A 24,187-nucleotide genomic window follows, 5' to 3' on the forward strand; every position below is an offset into this window, starting at 1 on the left:
ATATATACAATCAAAAAATATTTAAAAAACATTACCTTTCACAACATTTTGTCTGACGGAGAAAAACCAAGTTCCTCGGTTTCAAACGTGTGTCTGCTGTTGCGAGCAGACGACACAATACTCAACATGGCCGACGGCACGCACAATGAACTTTTTGCGGGGTCACGAACCTCTCGATGTAGGTCGAAGGTTACGTCATGTCAGATGTTCAGCAGCGGCTGCTACTGTGCCGTCATCTGTAGTAGTTCCCTCCCTGTAATAGTAGGGTGTCGTCATCGATCCAACGCAAACCGTACGGGATGTACATTATCCATGTACGTAAAAAACAACAGCATCAGAGCTATACACAGTATACGGGGGTGGCTAAAACGTTGGTTAGTTGTTTCTTCCTCCATGGTTGTTGGGAATGGTTGTTTAAGATGTCTTTCTTAATATTTCAAGGAACATTAGTGCATGCCGAGTCTGCCAGTCAGCCTTTGAAGATACTCCACAACCATATTATCGGTGTCAACAAAAATAAGGTAGGCTAATAAATCATTTTATTACTGTATCTGTATCTGTATTGTATAGTTTAGTGTATCCGTGTATTGTGTTGTGTTGAGCCGGCAAAAAAATGTCTAAAGACACATCACACCAGCATTGCATTGTTTCACTTCAGTGCACCACAAAACAATTATGATTTAGGTCAGGAGTCAGGACTACTCCTAAAACTAAAAGATATTAAAACGTATGGGTAGTCCTAAGTTACGATGGGATAACTTTCCGTTTGGCGCCACCACTTTTTCACTCTTTTTTACAAAAAGGGATATCTCATTGAGGTAAATTAGATACTGTATTATTTCATATAGAATAAAAAAAGTGGTGGCGCCATACACTACAGAAACTTTTCCCTTAAGGAAGTCTTAAAATTGAGAAATATTATTACTCCATAAACATAATTAGTCTAGCTAATAATAAATAACGGGAGGCGGTAGTGTGATTTCCAGCAACTCAGATCTTCAAAGACACTCTCGCTATATAAAGCACTTGCCATCCCATCCAAACAAATGCGCAAAGCTGGTGTGATGTGTCTTTAGACATTTGTTTGCTGGCTCAACATGGGGGTAGCCTCCATGACAATAGTAATACAGTATACAGATGTTCATTAATATGACTCCTTGAAGTGCAATGGTGCAAATAATTTGAAAGACGAAGCCTAGCTAGTTGAATAGAACATTCCTTCTTTCAATAGACCTTATGCATTGACGTCAAAACAAATTAAGTGTTAGTTCGACCACTATTGACAAATTTTAAAGGGAAAAAAAGGAGTACAGCGCCCCAGTAAACTGAGGCATGGTTGAATAAACACGAATGATTATTTTTTGGTTTGTTTTTGAAGCCATGGACACTTTCGGTAAACAGTATTTTCCAAATGCCCACACTTCGTGTCATGACATGTGTTTAAAATAGACCCGTACTTCACGATATAGAGAATTGATAATTGTTTAAATTTTTTCTCAAAAAGTAAAGCATTTCATGGAATAATATTTCAAGAACTAAGTCTTTCACCATTGCCTTACTAAGTTACTGTAAACCCTGTAAGTGTAAGTTATTTGTAAATCTGTGAACTTTTTTTTGTTTTGTTCTGTCCCGAAAGTGTATATTATACACATAATGAATGTTTATGAGTGCAATGGTGCGAATATGTTCATGAGTTGAAAGATGGAATGTTCTATTCAACGAGGCGGAGCCGAGTTGAATGGAACATTCCAGCTTTCAACGAATGAACATTTCGCACCATTGCACGAATGAAAAACATTCATTATTTGTTTTATATAACATCCAAGTAGATCTTTGTCATTTTGATTAAAAGATACAACTTTCAAAACAAACAAAACGTAGGCCTACAATTTTTAATTGTAGAAGCCGAATGTTAAGTAATTTTACTACCTTGCAGTAACACTGCTGCGTTATCAAAGACACGCGCACGCAGTGATATGTGTTTACTCAGCTTTTTCGTTCCATCCGAAAAGTACTATTGCACGCTGGCAGCGTGCAATGGTACTTTTCGGATGGAACGAAAAAGCACGGTGAGTGACTCAGCGTGCAATGGCACTTTTATTTGCTATCACGTGACGGACAATCCTCCAATCAAATGGCAAGGATCTGCTTGGGTGTTATATAAAATGGCTTTAAAGAGAGGTCACCCACAAGGACAGGATTCTGACACTGACAGCAGGACATAATTCAAAATTTTATAAAATATTCTCAAATACTTTAATAAAGTGGTCTTTGCACTATTTATTCTTGTATTTTCTATGATTGCACACTGCTTTATTGTGTTTTATATAACACCCAAGCAGATCCTTGCCATTTGATTGGAGGATTGTCCGTCACGTGATAGCAAATAAAAGTACCATTGCACGCTGAGTCACTCACCGTGCTTTTTCGTTCCATCCGAAAAGTACCATTGCACGCTGGCAGCGTGCAATGGTACTTTTCGGATGGAACGAAAAAGCTGAGTAAAAACATCACTGCGTGCGCGTGTCTTTGGTTACGCAGCAGGTGTTACTGCAAGAAGGCATAGTAAAATTACTAGCATTCGGCTTCTACAGTTGAAATTGTTTGTTTTGAAAGTTGTATCTTTCAATCAAAATGACAAAGATCTACTTGGATGTTATATAAAACAAATAATGAATGTTTTTCATTCGTGCAATGGTGCGAATATGTTCATTCGTTGAAAGCTGGAATGTTCCATTCAACTCGGCTCCGCCTTGTTGAATAGAACATTCCATCTTTCAACTCATGAACATATTCGCACCATTGCACTCATAAACATTCATTATGTGTATACTATGTTTCCTGCAATCCACAGGATTTGATTCTGTGTGGAGCTGTGCGTTCATCTGAGATACCCTTAGGCCATTCCATTCAACAACTACATTTTGAAAACATTCTATTGACAGTGGAAGTGTCATGGCCGAGTGGTTATAAGAGCACCACAACTGACCAAACAATGCATGTACATGTCAATTTAAAGACCCTAGTACACACTTCTAGATCTGCATTTTACTGTACAATCGCCTGAAGGGCACCCCTTGATAATTCAGAAATATTTATAGGTTAATTTAGTTTGTCTAGATGGGTTTTGAAAGTGATGACTGATTTTGTGCTTCGTAGTAGGATCTGGTAGGCCGTTCCATTCTGGGACAGTTCTTTGATTATACATGTAATGAGTTGAATAAACAGTTTTTGTTAGCTGGAATAGGAATGAGCAGGGAAGGGATTTGCTGTGGTGTGTCTGGCAGTTCGGCTATCTTCAATAGAACTTATAAATACACATGGCGTCATTTCAGTAGGGCGCCCTCACATACAGGTCAAAAGGAGGTTGTTCATTGGCTAATAAACCTGGCTGACAAATCTGCGTGTTTTGATTGTTTCGTCACCATTTTTCTTCTTAGATGGTGACTGGATGGCGTCAATGGTCTATTGTGAAGGCTGTACTAGAAAGGAAAAAGAAGAAATTATTTCAAAAAGGATGGCTCTTAATTTGTAGGAAAAACAAGTCAGATGTGGGCCATTTGCTGATTCTTTGGCATTAGCATGATTCAAACCTATTTTATATTACTACACTGTACTACCAGTGTTGTAGCTTGACTAATTCTAGTGATGGTCTCGTAACCCTTTTGAGTCCATCAAGGACGAGCAGTTCAACAAAGTTATTCATGCTTAGATATGGAACCATCATTGCTTCAGTGCAATCCAGGGGAAATCTGTGCTGAGCAGCACAGTGTATTTTGCCCAGAGTGCTGGGCAATTTTTTTTTTTTAGTTCTGCAGTCGATTTTACAAAACTTTACGCAAGTGCACTTACACAGTTGCGTAAAGTTAGTGAAATCGGCTGCTGGGCAGGCCCGCCCGGTACCGCCCACCATGGCTACAGCACTGTCTGGTGTATGACAGCACAGCAGTCCAATTTCTTCTGCCTTTAAAAATTGTTTTAAAGTTAAGTTTACCGTTAAGATGTACAAAGCAGCTCTCACACTTTTTAATTAATTGATTACGAACTGTTTTAAATTGGTTAAATGAACTGCAAACTTGCTCTGCTGTCAAATGTTCATCTGCAGTGAACTACAGAATAGGGTCCAAAGACGGAGTATTGTTTTGGTGGTTGGGGTGGAAGGAATGGTGAGGAATGAAATGCTTAACTTTGGTTTGTGTTCTTTTACACAACAGATAGTTTTCATTGAACCAGAAGGTCGCCTTCGAGAGCTCTCACAGCAACATGGCTTCCAGCTGGAAGATGTCCAAGTCATGGAAGGGTAAAGTCATCATTTTAAAGGGACACGTTGCCTTGGATCGGACGAGTTGGTCTATGAAAAGCGGTCTGAAGACATTTGTTATGAAATGCATGGTTAGACTCAGTGTTGTGGTAGAGTCACCTGTGTCGAGTCTGAGTCTCAAGTCTCAAGTTACTTGGGTCGAGTCACGAGTCACTTGGTCCGAGTCATGATAGTCGAGTCCGAGTCTGACATCCGCTCAAGTCATTTGCCGAAGTGACTTGAGTCAAGTCAGAGTCACCGAAATTGTGACTCGAAACTGACTCAAGTCCGAGTCGTGGACTCAAGTCATACAACACTGGTTAGAATATAATGACCCACACAAATATGCCTCAAAATTGCACGGTTTTCCTTAAACCACTTCATCTTTGATGCATATTTGTGTGGATCATTATATTATACTTTTAGAACATCTTTCTAACCATATAGACCACAGGGTGTGCAGTGAAAATGTGCTTAGAAATGAAGTTTTCATGGCGCACCTCTTGCATGAGCGTGGAAACAGGTTTAATTAATAGACATTTACATGCTGATTACCAATACATAAATCCACAATCGTCAAACTAGCCAGTTTGGAAGTTATTTGCATTTTAATTAAGCAATATGAAAATAGCACAAACAGTTTCAAACGCTTTTCATATATATACCAGCTCGCCAGATCAAACGGCAACATGTCCCTTTAACCCTACCCATTATCTGAGGTGACTCCGGAGATGTGAATTCTAGCAGGTTTTTTTTTCTTCAAAAAATTCAAATTTTTTCAGATCTCACACAATTAGGCCTTTAAGTAAGATTGAGAACTTTGCTGTTAGTTGATTGATCTCCTGGGCTTTTTATGCAAGGAGGGAATCTAAATAAGGAAAAAGATTTCTTGATTTTTGCTTTAAAATTGAAATCTTAATGGTGATAGATAATTTGTAACTCATTTTCTTTAAAAACTACACTAGCCGTACCACTTTTACTGGTCCCCAGGTGTTTACATTGGCATTTGGCCACACTGCTGTTGCGGACAAAACTTTAAAAAAAAAAATTGTCTGATTTATTGGGACATCAAAAAAGTGTAATTGACAGGTTCATACATTTGTTGTTTGTTTAATTTTGTCTATAGGCAGTTCCTTATTCCAGGTTTTGTGGATACACACATCCATGCTCCACAGTATGTATATACCGGCACAGCCATGAATCTACAACTGCTAGAATGGCTCAATAAGTACACATTCCCCACGGAAGCTAAGTTTGCTAATCTGGAATTTGCTGCTGATGCCTACAGGAAAGTTGTGGTAGGTAAACCAGCTGTTTTGTATGAATATTGTGTAACAATATTGCACAATTGTGTTCATTAAAGGCAGTATACACAATTGGTAATTACTCAAAATAATTATTACTAATTAGCATAAAACCTGATTACGAGTAATGGGGAGCTGTTGACACTATGGTTGATAATAATAGTAATAATAACCCGTTTTTATATAGCGCTTTTCACACCCGGAGGGCGTCCCAAAGCGCTTCACATTATTACCCCTGGTCACTGGGCCTAAAATCACTCCTTAAACCATCTCAGCTCCCTGGTGGGGAGTATACAGCCTTGTGCAACATTAATATGCGCTACTCGGCTAAATCAATCACAAGAACCATCTCTGCCCTCGCAGGTACCCATTTACCCCTGGGTGGAGAGAAGCAATTATAGTTAAGTGTCTTGCTCAGGGACACAAGTTTCACGACCGGGATTCGAACCCACACTCTGCTGAACAGAAGCACCAGAGCTTGAGTTCGGTGTTCTTATCCACTTGGCCACGACACCCTTCGTGATAGTATAAAACATTGTGAGATACGGCTTGCTCTGAAGTAATGTAGTTTTTGAGATTTCATAATCTCAGAATTAGATTTTGAGGTCTCGAAATCAAGCACCTGAAAGCACACAACTTCGAGTGACAAGGGTCTTTTATTATTATCTTGCAACTTTGACGACCAATTGAACTCAAATTTTTCACAGTTTTGTTAATTTATGCATATGTTGAGAATGAGACACACAAAGTGAGAAGACTGGTTTTTGACAGTTACCAGTAGTGTCCAGTGTCTTTAAAAGTGTACATTTTATAATTCTGAAAAAAGTTTCAACAATGCTGTTGACATGTCGGGGTTAGGTTTTTGTTTGCAAATGATTGTCAAGTGGGATTTGTGTATTTAAGCTTATGGACCTTGCTACCATAATCGTTTGATCAATGACAAGTAATTTTTTCAAATTTTTGTCTTTGCTGCATTGTGGGGGCTTGATACGTGATGTAGTGTTTTTGAAGGGTTTGCTTTAAAACCCTTTCATCCATCATTTATTTTTGTGATAAATTAATCATGCATACACATGGACATGTTGTTTATTCAGGTTTTTTTTGCAAATGGTGACCCCCAAAATACCAATAGCACCCTTAACAGTCCCCTTTCCCATTCTGAAAAGCTACGGTGGTACGATTTATTTTTCCTTGTACAAAAAGTTTGTTTTAAAGATTTAAACTGGTCGCTATCAACATGAAAGAGTCAATGTTGGATTGTTATAGTACATTCTGGTTCAATTCCTCAACAAATGCATGAGATGAAATATGCAGGTTCTTTGGCTACATGTCAATCCACAGACTAAATAATGATCAGAAAAAAGGATGCCAGGTTATTAGTCAACCAAACATATCACAGAATTGGTTTTGCTAGCAAAAAGTTGCTGGCAGTGTAAGCACTTAATGTAATCCACCATATTATGTACATAAACTGACACACCTGTAGAAGTTAGAGATCAATTGGCCATCTGGGTCACGAGAGAATAGTGAAAAACCGATTAAAATTTTTGCATTGCATCGATGCCAAAACAAAAATGATAAAACGGTCACTGAGGGATAAACTCCAAACACAACAATTAGATTATTTATTTCTCATCATTTATGTTAAATTTCAAACAGTTTAAACGGATGTTTTAAGTTTTATGTAAATCTATCTTCACGTTTTTTGTTTCTAACCAATTCTGTAACGTTCCTTTAATTGGATAAGTTAGTTTATTACACATATCCAAAAGCACAAAGGAAACAACCTGGAAGGAAAACCTCAAATGTGAACAAGATTACTTGGAGATTAAACCTGGGGTCCACAAAGGTTGGCATGGGCATAACAGTTTCACACGTTTTTTTATAAATCAGCTTTGATATTATTTTGATATTATTTTGAAGATAAAGCTTGTTTGCTACCTGGCCTTGAATTAATCTGCAGAACTCACAGCAGTTTTTTTTTTTAATCTCTTAAAGACACTGGACACTATTGGTAATTGTCAAAGACCAGTCTTCTCACTTGGTCTCTCAACATATGCACGAAATAACAAACCTGTGAACATTTGAGTTCAATTGGTCGTCAAAGTTGCAAGATAATAATGAATCTGAGGTCTCGAAATCAAATTCGTGGAAAATTACTTCTTTCGAGAAATCTACGTTACTTCAGAGGGAGCCGTTTCTCACAATGTTTTATACTATCGACAGCTCTCCATTTCTTTTTACCAAGTAAGGTTTTATGATAATAATTATTTTGAGTAGTTCCCAATAGTGTCCACTGCCTTTAGAAGTGCCCTCTTACCAGTGGAAAATTACCATTCTCCCTTTAAGACCCAAGTTCTAGGCCTAATTGTTCTTAATATCAAGCCTAGTTGCCAAGTTGAAGGACTCTTAATTAATACCAACACTTGCTGAAATAAATGTCAAATTTGTACCTAATACCTCAGCCATAATTAATAATGATTGTACTTGTTTTCTATTTCAAGCATCGAACATTAAAGAATGGAACAACAACAGCATGCTACTTTGCAACCATTCATAAAGAAGCCTCTCTCAAACTGGCAGAGATTGTTGGTAAGTCATCAGCTAGTTGTTAGTAAGCCTGGCCGACGAGTGAAAATTAAAACCAAACTAGTCGCGCCTCAAATTGTCCCACTTTTTGGCGCTTGTCGCGACTAATTCCCAAGATGCATTGAGGCATTTTGTTTGCCAAATATGCAAAATAATAAAACATTCATACTGAAAGGATTGAAGGATTGTGTCACTGATGTCTGATTGTGTTTCGTAAGTAAATTATGTTGTCCCGAATAGTCGTGAAAATGCAGTTGGTTCACAAAGCAGGTAGTGTAGACCATTGTACTTAGCTATGGCGGCACGATAAACTGAGTAGTTTAAAACGGTAGTAATGACTCGAATAAACACCAATCAATACTTGCAACTTCGACACTAGTCACACCAGTTGCCCATAGCTTAGTTGTAAGCACACACAACCTTGGATCCTGTTTGTGGGGCCTTGTTAGTGTTGTTCTAGTATTCTCTTATCTAAAGAACTATCTTGTGGGTCCATTGTGCATGATGTGTAAAAGAGCCCGTAAGGGTTTACCTGTAAGCCTGTTAACACACCTTTTCGGGTGAAAACACAGTTTGTACAATAAGTTGACTGGGCTACAACACAATGTACTATGAAATGACTGGTGAAGGGTTATAGATCGGCAACCTTAACGTAACCATTTATTTTTTAAATTGATTGGGGTTGTTGCCCACTGCTACATGTAGAGTGTGTAATTAGGATTCTGACAGTTGGCTTTTTTTCCCTGGATATGCTTGGTGGTTGACAACAGTCACGGCATGAACTTGACACTGGATTGTCGGCCCTAGGCCAGTGTTTTGTATCCATGGGCCAGTCTGGCAAGTCTGGCGGTCTTGTGTTTTTCTTCACTTGAATAATTGTCATTGTGTATAAATATTTTTAACAGAAAGAAATAATGTTCAAATGTTGACTGGGAGTCTGGCATGTATGCCGCTCCGTTGAGTTTCAAAATATACTAACCCATAAGACAAATTACATAGATTTTCTTTTCAGTGCTTGCTAAAATAAAAACAAATTAACAAATTAAATTGTGTGGAAGGCTCAGTCTCATGAACCCACTTCAAAGTAAAACGCAATAGCACACCAAAGGGCAAGCATCGTTTTAGGGTTGAACCAAAATAATATTTAAGCCCAGTTCATACTTCTTGCAAATGTGAATATGATACTAGTTTTAAGGTCACAAATTCGCAAAGAATAATTTGCATCAGTTGACTTGTGCTCAACTCCTGCAAAACATTCGCTGCGAAACATTTGCTGCAAATCATTTGCTGCGAAAAACAGCCCTGTGATGTAAAAATTTGAATCGCAAGCGCAGAGTGTTTGAACTAGTGGGCTTAATGCAATTTATAAACATTTTTATCATTACTAACAATCTTTAATTTTGTTCCGTCACAGCACATTTTGGACAGAGAGCCTTTGTTGGCAAAGTCAACATGGATGCTAACTCTCCTGAGTACTACGTGGAGACCACAGAGCAGTCTTTTAAAGACACTGAATGGTAAGAACTCTAGGGGGAGGTATTCACTCTTTACGGGGTCAGATCCGTATATTGGGAGAGTTATGTTCCCCAAGAAACACATGGGGTGCCAGACTAGTCTGTCAATTGGGTTGTGCTGCATTTGGAGACAACATGGCGTCCAGCAACCACGTGACCAAAGAAAACTGGTCCCTTCATGTTGCAACTTCTCTCAATACACAGCACTGTTCGGGGTCAGCCTTAGGGCAGTCCAATTTCTTTTAAAGGCACTGGACACTATTAGTAATTGCTCAAATAATTGTTCTTTGGCATCAAAACTTACTTGGTAACGAGCAATGGAGAGCTGTTTAAGTGTAAATTATTGTGAGAAAACTTTTCTCCTGAAGTAACTTAGTTTTTGAGAAACAGGTCATTTCTCACTCGAATATTAAAAAACCTTATCTGAAGCCTTTTATAATGTATCTGAAAGCACAACAAAGGTGTGCCACAAGGGTGTTGTTTTCTTTCACTATTCTCATGCGACTTCAATAACCAATTGAGTCATAATTTTCACAGATTTGTTATTTTATTCATTTGATGGGATACACCAAGTGAGAATACTGGTCTTTTACAATTACCAAAGGTGTCCACCAGTGGCTTTAAAGGAACACATTGCCTTGGATCGGTCGAGTTGGTCTTTGAAAAGCGTTTTGTAACCGTTAGTTATAAAATGCATATGGTTAGAAAGATGTTGTAAAAGTAGAATACAATGATCTACACAAAAATGATCGACATTGCGTGGTTTTCTTTTTACCTCGTCCAATAACACGGTCGGCCATTTATGGGAGTCAACATTTTGACTCCCATAAATGGCCGACCGTGATAGTTCGCGACGTAAAAATAAAACCGTGCAATTTTGAGTGATACTTGTGTGGATCATTATATTCTACTTTTAAAACATCTTTCTAACCATATGCATTTCATAACAAACGGTTTCAAACGCTTTTTATAGACCAACTCGTCCGATCCAAGGCATAGTGTTCCTTTAAAGAATCCAGTGCTTCTTGTGTCATTCTTTTCAATGAATATTGCGAACAAAATTGTATTGTTTTGACGAAAGGAAAATGCACCCATCTGTAAAAAATAAAAGGGCACAAGACACTGGGCCTAATTTCGTGGCTCAGCTTACCCCCAAATTCTGCTCTTGCAATCCCATCCGAAGGATGAGGTACTATGGTTAAGTGTCTTGCTTAAGGACACAAGTGTTTGACGACTGGGGACTCGAATTCCCTCACTCTACTGATCAGAAACACCAGAGTTTGAATTCAGTGCTCTTAACCGCATTGCCACTACACTTCCAGTAGAGTGAATCTTTGTCAATATTTTATCAAGGTCTGTCAGTTCAGGGATGTTTCTGTTGGTCTTACAGGTTTATCAAGCAAGTTCAATGTTTGAACAATCCTCTAGTTACTCCTATCATCACACCTCGCTTTGCTGTAAGCTGTACTGTGACACTCATGAAGAAACTAGCTAACCTCGCTGAGTTGTATGGGTTACCAATACAGGTAGTTTAAATCAAGCTGTTATCTTAATTTGTTATCCCTTTTATTTGATTACATCTTTTTTTTGCAAAAAAGAATAGTTGACGTTTCAACCCTAATAGAGTCTATCTCAAAGGCTTTTCTCTTTTAAATCTTTGAGAAAGACTCTGCTTGGGTCGAAACGTCAGGCCATTAAAGACACTGGACACCTTTGGTAATTGTCATAGACCAGTCTTCTCACTTTGTGCACAAAATGTATCTTAACATTTGAACAAAAACTAACAAACATGTGAAAATTTGAACTCAATTGGTCGTCAAAGTTGCGAGATTAGAATGAAAGGAAAACAATTTGTGTGCTTTCAGATGCTTGAACTTGAGAGCACAAAATCAAATGATTAGGTCACAAAATCAATTTTAAATATTTTAGTGAGAAATAACTTCTTTCTTCAAAACAAGTTACTTCAGAGGGAGCCGTTTCTCACAATGTTTTATTCTATCAACATCTCCCCATTGATTGCTAACAAGTAAATTTTTATGCTAACAATTATTTTGAGCAATTACCGATTGTATCCAATGCCTTTCACTATTTTGTTTTGCATTTATACCATCAATCTTTTTGGTTTTGGTTGGTTGTGGCAGCTAATTCTATTTTCTCATCATTTCGTCATTTGTTGGTTTGCAAATCTAAACGGTCGCACATCATAGATCAATTTTGAAAGTGTTTTTGGAGACATCATCTCAGTCCTATGTAGATTTTGTTCATTTTTTTGTTTGAAACTGATAAAGTATGAAAAGGTTAAAGATTTTAAAACAAAGACAGATTTAACATTTAGCCTTATTTGGTCATTTGTCAACCAGAATTTTCTTTTTCATTTTACAGACACATATATCAGAGAACAAGGATGAAATTTCCTTAGTCAAGGAACTATTCCCAGAGTGTAGCAGTTACGCTGATGTTTACCAGTCGTGTGGGTTGGTTACCAAAAAGGTATATTTAACACTATTTATATGTTAGTGTGAGGTATTTGGTAAAAGCTTGTGATTGTTTCTGGTTCATAGACGTTTTCGCAAACACTCATTGCGCAAGCGCTAACTTTTAAATGAAATGCATGCTGGTCTAGCTAGGGACCAAACTTGATCACTATCTAGACCAGAATGCACCTCATTCCACCCATAAACGTGTGGGTACTGAAGATTTGAAGGTCTATGGAAGTGCCGTGGCCGAGCTGTTAAGAGCACGGAATTCAAACTCTGGTGTTTCTGATCAGCAGTGCGTGGGTTCGAGTCCCAGTGGTGACCCCTTTGTCATTAAGCAAGACACTTAACCATGATGCTTTGTCCTCCGGATTGGACGTAAAGCAGTTGGTCCCTTGTTGTGTTTAACGCATGTACATGTACTTGTAAAAGAGACCAGTGCACTTATCGAAATGAGAAGGGGCTCTCCTCAATGTTCCTGGTTTGATTTGCAGCATATTGCGCCACAGCACTTTCTAAAGCATTACATGGTGCTATGTAAAAGGAGTAGATCTCTTAATTCAAACGTAGTCACACATACATGTACCTTGCAGGAAAGTATTGTATGTTAAGCTCTTTGAGATTCACTGAGTGATGAATATGCGCGCTATAAATTATAAGAAGCCACTATTAGTAGTAAAGACACTGGACATTATTGGTAGTTGTCAAAGACTAGTCTTCTCACTTTGTGTATCTCAACATACATGTATGCAGAAAATAACAAACCTGTGAAAATTTGAGCTTGATTGGTCGTCGGAGTTGCAAGATAACTATGAAAGAAAAAAAACACCCTTGTCACACGAAGTTGTGTGCTGTCAGATGCTTGATTTGGAGACCTCTAAGTTGAGGTCTTGAAATCAAATTTGTGGAAAATAACTTCTTTCTCGAAAAACTACCTCACTTCAGAGGGAGCCGCTTCTCACACTGTTTTGTACTATCAACCTCTCCCCATTACTCGATACCAAGTGAGGTTTTATGCTGATAATTATTTTGAGTAATTACCGATAATGTCCACTGCCTTTAAGCTACTTTTATGTATGGGAAAAGCTTGTGATTAAATCTGGTTCATAACATAATCCCCAGATAATTACCTTCATTGATAATCCAGAAAACTGTTGTATTCCGTTGCACTAATCTGGTGTATTATTGTTATTTTTCATAATAGAGTGTATTTGCTCACAGTATCTACTTAGATGACAAGGAGATTGAAGTAATTAAACATCATGGGTCTGCTGTGTCTCACTGTCCTTGCTCAAACTTCATGTGAGTCAAACTTGTGTTTACCTTTTTTACATTTACTGTGGTTTGTTAGTTTTATTCATTCATTAAAGGTTTATTAAAAATCACAAGGCAACCAAAGGCTGATTTGAGTGATACATCATTCCACGTACAATGTAAAAACTTTAAAACCTCACATTTATTAATGGCAGTGGACACCTTATTGGTAATTACTCAAAATAATTTTTAGCATAAAAACTTACTCGGTAACAAGCAATGGAGAGGTGTTGATAGTATAAAACATTGTGAGAAACGGCTCCCTCTGAAGTACCGTAGTTTTTTAGAAAGCAGTAGTTTTCCGCGAATTTGATTTCGAGACCTCAGATTTAGAATTTGAGGTCTTGAAATCAAGCATCTGACAGCACACAATTTCATGCGACAAGCTTGTTTTTTCTTCCATTATTATTTCACAACTTCTATGACCAATTAAGTTCAAATGTTCACAGATTTTGTATTTTATGCATATGTTGGGATACACCAAGTGAAAAGACTGGTCTTTGACAATATTACCAAACGTGTCCAGTGTCTTTAAAAAGATACATTCAGTAAACTGCTGGTGCATTCAACATCAAAAAGGGAATTGCACAAAGACAAAAATATGTATAATATACATCAAACATTAATTATTGATAATTTACATAAACAAACTACCTGAGGGGGAAATCAATCAAAAGTTCTTGAGAGGAAAATACAGTAACTTTGGCGTTAAAAACTCTTACATAAAAAGGAATAGGGTTGTTGACCTTTGCCTGTGTGTCATGCACATAGCCAAACTGTCCAAGTTAAAACTTTTGGCTTGAATGTTTGTGTTGTTCAGGTTACGAAATGGTATCTTAGATCTAAGGAAACTCTGGGACAAAGGCATCAAGCTTGGATTAGGCACAGGTAATTAATGTTAAGACTTTTTTGAGTTCATTTAATTAGAGCTTCAAAACATCAGGCATAATATGGTTGATGTTGGGCATCAAGTACCGAGTATACATAGCCCTGGTGGCCTTACACTTTCGCATTGTCAGATCTCATTCATAAGCACAATCCAGTGCGTACACTTCGATCATCGTCACAACACCTCCTTGCAGTACCTACGTACCTATGGAGACCTTTCCTTTGTGGCTTCGGCTCCAACTCTGTGGAATTCTCTGCCCTTGACGATCAGGAATACATCTTCCCTTGTTGATTTCAAGAGTGCCTTAAAGACACACCTTTTCTTACAATAGTTAACCATTCTTGTATTGTTGTGTCGTTATGCATGTACATGTAGTGGTGTTATTTGTCCCCTTATATTTATGTTGTTGTAGTTTATATAGTGTACTTCTTTGTAAAGCGCTTAGAGAATTAAGTGTTAATTATTAGGCGCTATATAAATCAAAAGTTATTATTATTATTATTATTATTATTATTATTATTATTATTATTATTATTATTGTACTACAATGACGTCCTGGACATCAGGGTACATTTCTGGGGCGGAAAATTTGCACAGCTTCATAACTCAAATCTTACCTGTAACAAGCCACTAATTTCAACATGGCAGCAAATGTTTTTCTGCGGTGGGTTTTGATCGTCATATATTCTGCACAATTCCGTCATTTTCATGAAATAATTCAGCTCCCAACGTTAAGAAATTCAAATTTTTGTTTGTACTCTCACAGTCTGCCGTGTGTACGCAAGACACACGACGCGCAAATATTGCGTTGTGTTTGTGTGTTTACGCTGTGCAGACAAGATAATGGTGACCAAGAATTCATGCGTCTTGCATCATGCGTCTTGCACGCGAATGTATACGCGTACGCATGGCAACAGACAACAGTGTGAGAAAACAATCAAAACAGGAATTTTTTAACGTTGGGAGCTGCATTATTTCACGAAAATGACGGATTTGTGAGGAATATATGAGGACCAAAACCCACCACAGATAAATGTATGCCGCCATAGATTGTGATTCTGTTGAAGTTAGTGGCTTGTTGCAGGTAAGATTTGAGTTATGAGGCTTTGAAAATTTTCCGCCCTAGAAACGGGCCTTCATAGTTAGGACTCTGTATCTGTGTACAGAGCATGAGTCCTATATACATGTAGGGCTATGAGTGTACAGTGCTAACTCACATCAGTGTAAGGGTAAAACCACAATGAATATTCTTTAATAGATAGTGTGCTGTCAGATAAAGGCTTCTCCTCTTTCTCAAAAACTACTTCAGAGGGAGTTGTTTCTGACAATGTTTTATACTATCAACAGCTTTCTGTTGCTCTTTGCCAAAGAAGGTTTTATGCTAATATATGATTTGAGTAATTGCCAAAATGTGTACAGTGCCTTCTCTCTACATGTATATATGAATGGGAAAGGAAACATTGCTGAGTGTACTTGCAGTTACAATGTTATTCTTACATTAAAGGGTGGCTGCAGTTTTTTTTTTTTTTCATTGAAACGATTAAACATGACTTTTTAAACCTGAAATATTTATTTTTATTTTTTATTAAATGCGCAAGTATTTTTAAAATGGTTTTCAAGAGATTATGGGAACCCACCCCACCCCTAAAAGGGAGCCTTCATGTGCATAAACGTGATGTCATGTCGGTAACCCGAGCCGCCGGGCCCCCTGGCTGTGTGCACATGTGGTACCTAGGCGCGTGTAGTTAGGGACCAGACTCGTTTTGCCGACGATATGTTTGAATTCCCGACGTGACGTCGATGGTAGGGGGCGGTAACAATCCACAAAAGGGGGGGGGGCATGACTTATTCGCTAATTACGCAAGTCAGATATGTCGGGAATAAACAAAACACATTTTTTGATGTTCAATACATATATCAGAAATAAATGACAGCAAAATTAACTGTTTTATTTGAATTCACTGCAGCATCCCTTTCAAAGGTGGTATGAACATAGTTGTTAACCATCCCCATTACAACATTGTGATTTGCAGTTTAAAGTCTGTGTATATTTCAATTTGTCTTTGATTTTATTGTTTTGAATGAAATTTAACCTAAAACAGAATTGACTTTTGTTTTTGTTGATCTATAGATGTTTCTGGTGGGTACTCTCCATCTATGCTCAGTTCTATTAGGCAGTCAGTTATTGCAACTAATGTTCACAAGATGCAGCAAGGAGCAGCCTACAACAGTATAGACTATAAAGAACTCTTTTATCTGGCCACTCTAGGAGGAAGCCAAGGTACATCTTCAAATAACCAGTTTAAAATTCACCAACAAAACTCCTGAAAATAATAACCGATCCTTGACTTTCCTTTAAAGGCACTGGACAACTTTAGTAATTGTCAAAGACCAGTGTTCTCACTTAGTGTATCACAACATATGCATAACATTTTAACTCAATTGGTCATTGGAGTTGCAATAAAATAATGAAAGAAAAATCACCCCTGTGTGCTTTCTGTTGCATAACAAAAAGGCTTCAGGTCTGAAGTATTTTAATATTTGAGACCTCTTTTTCAAAAACTTTGTTACTTCGGAGAGAGCCGTTTCTCACAATGTTTGATATTATCACCAGCTCTCTATTGCTCGTTACCAAGTAAGGTTTTATGCTAATAATTATGTTGAGTATTTAGCAATTATGTCCAGTGCCTTGAACAATCAAACTTGGATGTTGTTACCTTCTCTGATGCTATTCTGTATATATATTAGACAACTGCACCTTGAACACCCAGCAGGGTGGATATATTATGTGCACATTACAAGTCTTCATTATTATTAGTAACTATATGTACATCTCCTAACGAAGATCTGTCACCACATTATTAAGACCAGCTCTTCTTTCTGCCATTTATCTCGATGAGATGGAGTACAGAAGCACGCTCACCAAATGTCTGTATAGTCTTTGTCTGTTATACGGAAATGTCCATTGGGCCATGTTTCACCAGTCTAACCAACTTGGTTCCTGTTTTCAGAGTGTTTGAGCATGAAACCAAGCTTTCTGCTTGTTCTCACCCAAGCACCTTTGAACCACCTTGCAAATAGGGCTTTAACTTTTGTGTGTGGTGAACTTGCATGAACAAAATAGAGACTTTAACCAGAGGCAGCATATTGGGCCGGAACCTCCTGAAACCATTGAATGGTGCTATGTAAAAGGAGTACATGTACATGTAGGTCTCATAATTCAAACTTAGTCCCACATACCTTGCCAGAATAACTGTTTGTTATAGTGCTTTGAGTATCACTGAGTGACGGATATGCTTGTTAATAAGAAGCCACTAAATGTATTTTGACTGTTTGAGTTTTTGTGACTGTTTCAGTACTGGGTCTTGAAGATCGCATCGGTAACTTTGTGGTTGGCAAGGAGTTTGACGCTCTCCTAGTGAACCCTAAGGCAGCTGGAAGTCCTTTTGATGTTTTCAACTCATCTTTTTCCGACTCCATAGAGGTTAGTTACAAATGTACTATGTGCATAAAAAATAGTTAATGGCCTGACCTTTCAACCATGACAGAAGCTTTCTGGAAAGCTCAATGACAACACATGTACAGAACTAAGGGGTTTCCCCTTGCCCTTTTCTGTGTCATTTCTCTCTCTCTCTATCTATTTATGTATTTCCACTTGACTGATTATGGTGCATTTATCAATCTATTCATGTGTGTTGTGTTGTCATAAAGCCTCTTAGAAAGACTTGCTAGGCTTGAAACTTCATGCCATTAACTATGTTTTGCATTTATACCGTAGGTCCTTTGGTTGGTAAGCAGTTTGCAACAGCTAATAGTAATTTCTCACAGCTCAATATTTGCAACAGCTAATAGTAATTTCTCACAGCTCAATATTTGCAACAGCTAATAGTAATTTCTCACAGCTCAATATTTGCAACAGCTAATAGTAATTTCTCACAGCTCAATATTTGCAACAGCTAGTAGTAATTTCCCACAGCTCAATATTTGCAACAGCTAATAGTAATTTCTCACAGCTCAATATTTGCAACAGCTAATAGTAATTTCTCACAGCTCAATATTTGCAACAGCTAATAGTAATTTCTCACAGCTCAATATTTGCAACAGCTAGTAGTAATTTCTCACAGCTCAATATTTGCAACAGCTAATAGTAATTTCTCACAGCTCAATATTTGCAACAGCTAATAGTAATTTCTCACAGCTCAATATTTGCAACAGCTAATAGTAATTTCTCACAGCTCAATATTTGCAACAGCTAATAGTAATTTCTCACAGCTCAATATTTGCAACAGCTAGTAGTAATTTCTCACAGCTCAATATTTGCAACAGCTAATAGTAATTTCTCACAGCTCAATATTTGCAACAGCTACATGTAATAGTAATTTCTCACAGCTCAATATTTGCAACAGCTAATAGTAATTTCTCACAGCTCAATATTTGCAACCGCTAGTAGTAAGTTCTCACAGCTCAATATTTGCAACAGCTAATAGTAATTTCTCACAGCTCAATATTTGCAACAGCTAATAGTAATTTCGCACAGCTCAATATTTGCAACAGCTAATAGTAATTTCTCACAGCTCAATATTTGCAACAGCTAATAGTAATTTCTCACAGCTCAATATTTGCAACAGCTAATAGTAATTTCTCACAGCTCAATATTTGCAACAGCTAATAGTAATTTCTCACAGCTCAATATTTGCAACAGCTAGTAGTAATTTCTCACAGCTCAATATTTGCAACAGCTAATAGTAATTTCTCACAGCTCAATATTTGCAACAGCTAATAGTAATTTCTCACAGCTCAATATTTGCAACAGCTAATAGTAATTTCTCACAGCTCAATATTTGCAACAGCTAGTAGTAAGTTCTCACAGCTCAATATTTGCAACAGCTAATAGTAATTTCTCACAGCTCAATATTTGCAACAGCTAATAGTAATTTCGCACAGCTCAATATTTGCAACAGCTAATAGTAATTTCTCACAGCTCAATATTTGCAACAGCTAATAGTAATTTCTCACAGCTCAATACTTGCAACAGCTAATAGTAATTTCTCACAGCTCAATATTTGCAACAGCTAATAGTAATTTCCCACAGCTCAATATTTGCAACAGCTAATAGTAATTTCTCACAGCTCAATATTTGCAACAGCTAATAGTAATTTCTCACAGCTCAATATTTGCAACAGCTAGTAGTAATTTCTCACAGCTCAATATTTGCAACAGCTAATAGTAATTTCTCACAGCTCAATATTTGCAACAGCTAATAGTAATTTCTCACAGCTCAATATTTGCAACAGCTAATAGTAATTTCTCACAGCTCAATATTTGCAACAGCTAATAGTAATTTCCCACAGCTCAATATTTGCAACAGCTAATAGTAATTTCTCACAGCTCAATATTTGCAACAGCTAATAGTAATTTCTCACAGCTCAATATTTGCAACAGCTAATAGTAATTTCTCACAGCTCAATACTTGCAACAGCTAATAGTAATTTCTCACAGCTCAATATTTGCAACAGCTAATAGTAATTTCTCACAGCTCAATACTTGCAACAGCTAATAGTAATTTCTCAAATAAAATACATGGAACGTAAAAGCATTCTTTTAAATAATCATGTACATGAGGACTTTCAGTATGTATGTACAACTCCTTTTTGACCAATCTTCTTTTTCTTTTGTCAGCTACTAGTGTGAGAAAATCTGGAGAAATTTAGTTATCTAAGACAGTCCACAAGTAATTTTTTTTGTTTACCCCCTCCCCTTGCTTTACCACCTAAATCTCACCTGAGTCTGTATAGGATTGCGTACCATTCAAATATAAAACTTCTTACATAAAACACTTCTGCTATGATGATTTGTTACAGGATATTGTGCAGAAGTTCCTTTTCCTTGGTAAGTTACACGTTGATTATACCCTTCAGAATTATATGTGCGGTTACACACGCACGAAAGGTTTTGAAGCTGTGTGGGCGCATCCATGTTTATGTACAAACCAATACAAAAGCTTGAAATTTTGTATGGCAATTGTATGGCTATTTGCATGATAGCGCGTTTGTCCTTTTCTATGTGTCATCGAACCAAAAAGTGCAGTAAATGTGAATGCACAATCTGCTGATGAGCATAAAAAACTGCGCGCGTCATGTGCGTCATGTTTTTTAGTACGTCAATCAAGTCGAACTTACGGTTTTCGTAGCGCGGACGTGCGCGAATGGGCAGTCGCGTACGAAAGTGCAAATGCCGAATTAAAAATAGCGCGGCAATGTGTATCTCTTAAAATTAAAATCGTTCTGTAGTCACACAACACATCAAAATTGTCTGCCCCCAGGGTGGCTTCAAAACGCGGGGCAAGTTAGCGCTCTAGTCAATATATATAGCTCTATGGATAAACCAAAACAGAACACAAGATAGCTGCTGTTTACCATTGTAACTATAAAACACAGCAGTGCTTAAGCTGTTTTATTTACTAATATTTGTTGCCCTTTTTTTTTTTCAGGAGATGATCGTAATATACAGGAAGTTTATGTTTCTGGCAGGAAGGTTATTCCAACAACGTTAGACAGTAACAGCTTTTTTTAGTGACATGTGAAATCGGCGCTTCAATGCAAACACGTAGTACATGTATCTCAATTTTGCAAAAAATCATTGTATATGTATATTGCATGAAAATTCTCTGCCAGTCACCAGGACTCTCCATACGGGTAAAACAATAGTATTATGATCAGAATGATTTGGTTTGTTTGTGGGATTCTGACTTCGCATGTTACATTTAAATAATTGTCTGCTTGATCACAAGTTATCGCTTAAATTTGAATTCCTCCGACAGTTGCTACATTACGTCACATGATTCGGGGCAGGTTTTTTTGTAGTTGCGGAAGAGATGGCAAACACCAATACAAAGGGTTTGCTCATCTGGAGGTTGCTATACAAGAGATACTAGAGATCAGTAGTGCAGCAGGTGAAATTAATGGTCAGATTTTCACATGATAGTATAAGAGAGATTTAGCCACAGAGATATAGCATATGTATTTAATTCCACGTAGATTGGTCCATCGCTAATAATTTTATGAACTTTTATAATGTGCCATGTAAAAGAGCATTAATGATATATATTTGGTTTGCAGTAACACCATGTGTGTATCATAATAATAATAATAATAATAATAATAAGAAATGCTTATATAGCGCAATTCAGTACTGCAAGTACTCTCAATGCGCTTTACAAAACAAATAAACAAATTAATTTATACAAGAGAAAGCAACAATTTAACTAAACAATACAATATTACAAAAAAGATTTAGTGAATAAGTGAGTTTTGAGATGGGATTTGAAGAGATCCGGGTTTATCTGGGAACGGAGAGTAGCAGGAAGAGAGTTCCAAAGTGTGGGTGCGCTGAAAGCAAAGGTTCTTTTACCGTACGTTTTTGTTCTGTATGGGGGAACTTGTAGGAGAAGCTGTGAAGAGGATCTAAGTGACCTTGTTGGGGTGTATGGCGTTATCAGTTCAGAAATGTAATGAGGGGAGAGACCATGGACAGCATTGAACGTGAGGAGCAGGACTTTGTACTGTATGCGAGCATTGACAGGAAGCCAGTGGAGTTCTTGTAGAATGGGGGTGATGTGGTTCTGCTTCTTTGATCTAGCGATGAGCCGTGCTGCTGAATTCTGAATTCTTTGGAGTTTAGAGAGGTCTTTATCAGGAATGCCGTACAGGAGACTGTTGCAGTTATCTAGAAGAGATGAGACAAAGGCGTGAATCAAGGTTTCAGTAGTAGTTTTGTTTAAGAAGGAGCGAATCTTTCTAATCCTTCTCAGAGCAAGAGAGGCGTTTCGGCAGACTATGTTGATGTGACGACTCATGTTCAGATTCTTGTCAATGATGACACCCATGTCACGCACTGATGTTGAAGATGTGACCTGACCACTGTCTATATTGATCGGGGAGAGCTCTTGACATGGTCTGAATTTGGAAGCTACATGAAGAACTTCCATCTTGTTGTCATTAAGGACCAGATGATTGCAGCCCATCCAGCTTCTAACCTCCTTCAGACAGGTGTCAAGCTTCCCCATCATCTGGTCCCGATTTGAAGATTTCATGGAAATATAGAGTTGTGTGTCATCTGCGTATATCATAGTGGAGAAACCATGCGCATGAATTAAATCTTGAACTGGTGTTGTATAACAGATGAAAAGAACTGGTCCTACTACAGATCCTTGGGGCACACCCCAAAGCAATGGAGATGGATCCGAAGATGTACCTTGAATGAGGACTCTTTGTTCTCTTCCTGAGAGATAGGAAGAAAACCAGTTCAGTGCTACACCAGTCACTCCGAATCGATTGTTGAGCCTAGAAAGTAGAATCTGGTGGTCGACAGTGTCAAATGCGGCAGTCATGTCAAGGAGGATGAGGACCGCTTCTTGTTGCTTATCCAGGGATTGAAGAAGATCATTGTACACTCTTACCAGAGCAGTCTCTACACTGTGATGGCGTCGGTAGGCTGACTGCCTGGAGGGAAGAAGAGAGTTGCTAGTCAGGTAGGCCATGAGTTGCATGCATACAGCACGTTCCATTATCTTTCCTAAAAATGGAAGGTTGGATATTGGTCGAAAGTTCTTCAGCTCCTCTGGATCTAGACTTGGCTTTTTCAGTGTTGGTATTATCATAGCTGATTTAAGTGAGGTGGGGAACACACCAATCTCCAGAGATTGGTTCACCATGTCAGTGATGGCAGGTAGAAGACTGTCGAGGCATTTTGTGAAGACACAGGCAGGAACAGGGTCCAGAGCACAGGCTTTGATCTTCTTTGACTTTATGATAGTGCGAATGTCGGCCTCTGACACTTGATTGAATTTCCGAAGGCAACACACATGACTCTCATCTTTGGAGCCAGCCTGTGGGCCAGGTCTAGGGTCAGCACGTGGTGTTCGTAGTAGTGCTATCTTGTCTTGGAAAAATGAAGCAAACCTTTTGGAAAGCTCTGTCTTTGACTTGTGAGACGGCAGCACCTGGTCGGGTTGTTCTACTGTCATCTTCTGGACAACACGAAATAACTCCTTGTTAGCTTTAGCAATTTTCTCTTGGTGGTAAGCTCCTTTGGCTCTTTTTAGAGCACCGTGATACCTATTCATTGATTCCATCATGACTTGTTTTTCAATGGTTGTCTTTATGTCTGACTTTCTCCATTTCCTTTCTGTAGCACGTAGTCTCTGCTTTTGGGTCCTGAGTGATTCACTGTACCAAGGAGCATGTGGGCGCAGTTGAACACTCCTGACTGATACTGGGGCATGTTTATCCAGGGTGGCAGTTAGGGTAGTGTTGTAGAGGTCTACCTTCTTGGATAGATCAAGACTGTTTAAGTTTTCAGCTTTGGAGAAACAGTCTCCGATGTCACAATTGAATTGCTCAAAGTTTATGTCATTGAGCTTGCGAAAGTGACGTTGTTCCTTGGTTGGCAGGGGTCGTGAGAGTTCCGCAGTGAAAGTGATAGCTGCGTGGTCAGAGGGCATTGCAGGTAGAACACGTACATTGTCAATGAAGTCCTCACAGTCTCTGACGATCACAAGGTCAAGTGTGTGACCACGGACATGTTTCTGCCCAGAGACCATCTGTTTCAGACCTCCAGATTCTAGAAGGTCGGAGAGTGTTCTCGCATCCGGATTTAGACTGTTATCAACATGGATGTTAAAATCACCGCAGATCACAAGTTTTGTACCCAGTAGGCTTGCACATTCAAGAAGCTTTGAAAATTCATTGAAGAAGAGTGCAAGATTATGATATCTGGATGGAGGTCTGTAGATCAGATAT

The 24,187-nt window shown here is 38.1% G+C and overlaps 1 protein-coding gene across 1 annotated transcript; it reads left to right on the forward strand.

The window, feature by feature from the left end:
- Positions 1 to 356: 356 nt before the first annotated feature.
- LOC117288346 (guanine deaminase-like) lies at positions 357 to 21,522 on the forward strand. Its single transcript, XM_033769166.1, has 13 exons — positions 357 to 521; positions 4,215 to 4,300; positions 5,427 to 5,598; positions 8,109 to 8,196; positions 9,608 to 9,710; positions 11,098 to 11,233; positions 12,090 to 12,197; positions 13,389 to 13,486; positions 14,319 to 14,386; positions 16,519 to 16,668; positions 17,744 to 17,871; positions 20,249 to 20,276; positions 20,878 to 21,522. Exons 1-13 carry the CDS (start codon positions 420 to 422, stop codon positions 20,958 to 20,960), a joined length of 1,350 nt encoding a protein of 449 aa, XP_033625057.1. The 5' UTR covers positions 357 to 419; the 3' UTR covers positions 20,961 to 21,522.
- The last annotated feature ends 2,665 nt before the right edge of the window (positions 21,523 to 24,187 follow it).

This window comes from Asterias rubens, chromosome 3 (assembly GCF_902459465.1).
Source record: "Asterias rubens chromosome 3, eAstRub1.3, whole genome shotgun sequence".
NCBI lineage: Eukaryota > Metazoa > Echinodermata > Asteroidea > Forcipulatida > Asteriidae > Asterias > Asterias rubens.

Coding starts and splice junctions, on each gene's coding strand:
- LOC117288346 (XM_033769166.1), top strand. CDS start 420: ATGTCTTTCTTAATATTTCAAGGAACATTAGTGCATGCCGAGTCTGCC. Junction 17,872..20,248: donor CTTTTTCCGACTCCATAGAG/GTTAGTTACAAA, acceptor GATTTGTTACAG/GATATTGTGCAGAAGTTCCT. Junction 20,277..20,877: donor GCAGAAGTTCCTTTTCCTTG/GTAAGTTACACG, acceptor TTTTTTTTTCAG/GAGATGATCGTAATATACAG.